A 2,077-nucleotide genomic window follows, 5' to 3' on the forward strand; every position below is an offset into this window, starting at 1 on the left:
CCATCCCTGGGGCTGATCCTGCACCTGGGGGGTGATGCTGGGCCGGGTGCCTTGGCTCTGCTCCCCCTTTGCCCTTGCTGGCCCCCGCAGTGGGGTCCTGGCTGGGAGGAGTGCTCAGGAAAGGAGAGGTTTAATTAAACCCCCCCTTAAAGCATCAGATGCAGAAAATGCAGCAAACATTGGGATGGGGACAAAGCCCCTTGCGCTTTACAAGTGGGTGCAGGGGACAAGCCCAGGGCTTTGCCCCCTCCTGGGCTACAACACTGGGGGGCTCCAGCTCCCTGCAAATTTGGTCATTGCCAGGTTTGCGTAACACTAGGCATCGGCCAGTTTTTCTTTGCTGCTCAGAGCCATGTCCCTGTGCGGAGCACAAGCGCTTTGTCCCCTGGAAACCACCCCTCCCTCGCCTCCTGCCCTCTGACACCGGGGAAGGGGGGTCTTACTGCATTTTTTTCCTTCCCTAGGAAATGGCTACATTGAAGGCAAAGAGCTGGAAAACTTCTTCCAGGAGCTGGAAAGCGCGAGGAAGGGGGCAGGTGTGGTAAGGGCCTCTCCTGGATTTGCTCCCCCCTTCCTTCTTTCCCTCCTGCCCGAGGGTTCAGGCTCACATCAGCCCCCTTTGGGAATGGCACCAAGGAGCTGGACCGGGGCAGCTCAGGTTTTGCTGGCTCCCAGCAGTGAGGGAAGCAGGGGGACACTGGCACGGGGCTGGGAGGTTAAACACTCCCGTCCCCTCTCCTTGCCGGCAGGACTCCAAGAACGACAACTTGGGTGACAAGATGAAAGAGTTCATGCACAAGTATGACAAAAACGCGGATGGCAAAATTGAGATGGCGGAGGTAAGTGGTGCTTGACCCTGTGGGCCCCCAGATACTCGCATTGGTGGGGGTCGGGCTCTGCTCCCAGGGAACGAGCGATGGGACGAGGGGAAATGGCCTCAAGTTGTGCCAGGGCAGGTTTAGGTTGGACATGGGGAAAAATTCCTTCCCCGCAAGGGCTGTCAGGCCCTGGAAGGGGCTGCCCAGGGAAGGGGTCGAGTTCTCATCCCTGGGGGGATTTAAAAGCTGGGCAGAGGAGGTGCTTAGGGCCAGGGTTTGGTGGTGGGATGGCAGGGTTAGGGGAACGGTTGGGCTTGGGGAGCTTAAAGGGCTTTTCCAACCTCAACGATTCTGTGATTCCCCCTCCAACGCTCGTGTTCCATCCCTGATGTTCATGTTCCCCCCGCTGACACTCGCGTTCCCTGCAGCTGGCCCAGATCCTGCCCACGGAAGAAAATTTCCTGCTGTGCTTCCGCCAGCACGTGGGCTCCAGCTCAGAGTTCATGGAGGTGAGCGGGACAAGCTGTGCCGGGGCCCCACGTGGGATTTGGTCTCCAGTGCCTGGCTCTACCATGGAGAAACGGTCAGGAGCCGGCATTGCCCAAACTCCCCTGGTCTCCCCCAGACCGTTGGCTTTAACTCAGCCATCAGGAGGCAGGGGGAGCATCCCAGTGCAGATGGTGCTGGTTTTGGGGGGAGAGCAGGAGTATGATGAGTTTTCCCAGTCCTCAGCACCTCTCAGGCACCTCGCAGGGGAGCCGGGCACCTCATCCCGGTCTCCAGGTGAAGTGACCTATGGGGATTTGGAGCTGTTTCTGTAAATTCCCCCTCTGGGGTGCTCAGTCCTTAACGCCCAAGGGATGTGTTAAAGCAGACGACACTGCTGGACGTGGCTCTGGGCCACCCCAAAACCTCACCAGACCTGGACCTGGGGTGAAATCCATCTGTGGAGCAGGGGTGAAGTTGCCAATGGGGACCGAAACAGGGCTGGGGGTGGAGGAGGCTGTGCAGCATCCTGGGATGGGGATCTTGTGCTTGGGAAATGAATCCAAGGTGGAGGTGATGGCTGAAAGAGGAGTGCCTTGTTGCAGAAGGAGGGGGAGGCTATTGTTTAATTGGGGGATGCAATCAAATATTAAAGCCTTGCCTTCACACGCTGGGGCAAGGATAATAGCGCTTGAACTCTTGGCATGGGGCTGAACAAAAGGAGGGCTTGGAGAGCATCCAGCCCCTGGGGAGAGCACAGGGCAGTTGCAAGG

The 2,077-nt window shown here is 58.4% G+C and overlaps 1 protein-coding gene across 1 annotated transcript in view; it reads left to right on the top strand.

Annotated features, from left to right (window-relative positions):
• Positions 1–2,077, top strand: part of CALB2 (calbindin 2) — an 8,076-nt gene that overhangs the window by 4,482 nt on the left and 1,517 nt on the right. Inside the window, exons 2-4 of the mRNA XM_009643329.1 lie at positions 465–541; positions 750–839; positions 1,247–1,401. Of these exons, the coding sequence (XP_009641624.1) occupies positions 465–541; positions 750–839; positions 1,247–1,401 (322 nt within the window). The remainder of the gene's footprint in view (positions 1–464; positions 542–749; positions 840–1,246; positions 1,402–2,077) is intronic.

The sequence above is a fragment of the Egretta garzetta genome, unplaced genomic scaffold (assembly GCF_000687185.1).
Source record: "Egretta garzetta isolate BGI_Z169 unplaced genomic scaffold, ASM68718v1 scaffold27, whole genome shotgun sequence".
NCBI lineage: Eukaryota > Metazoa > Chordata > Aves > Pelecaniformes > Ardeidae > Egretta > Egretta garzetta.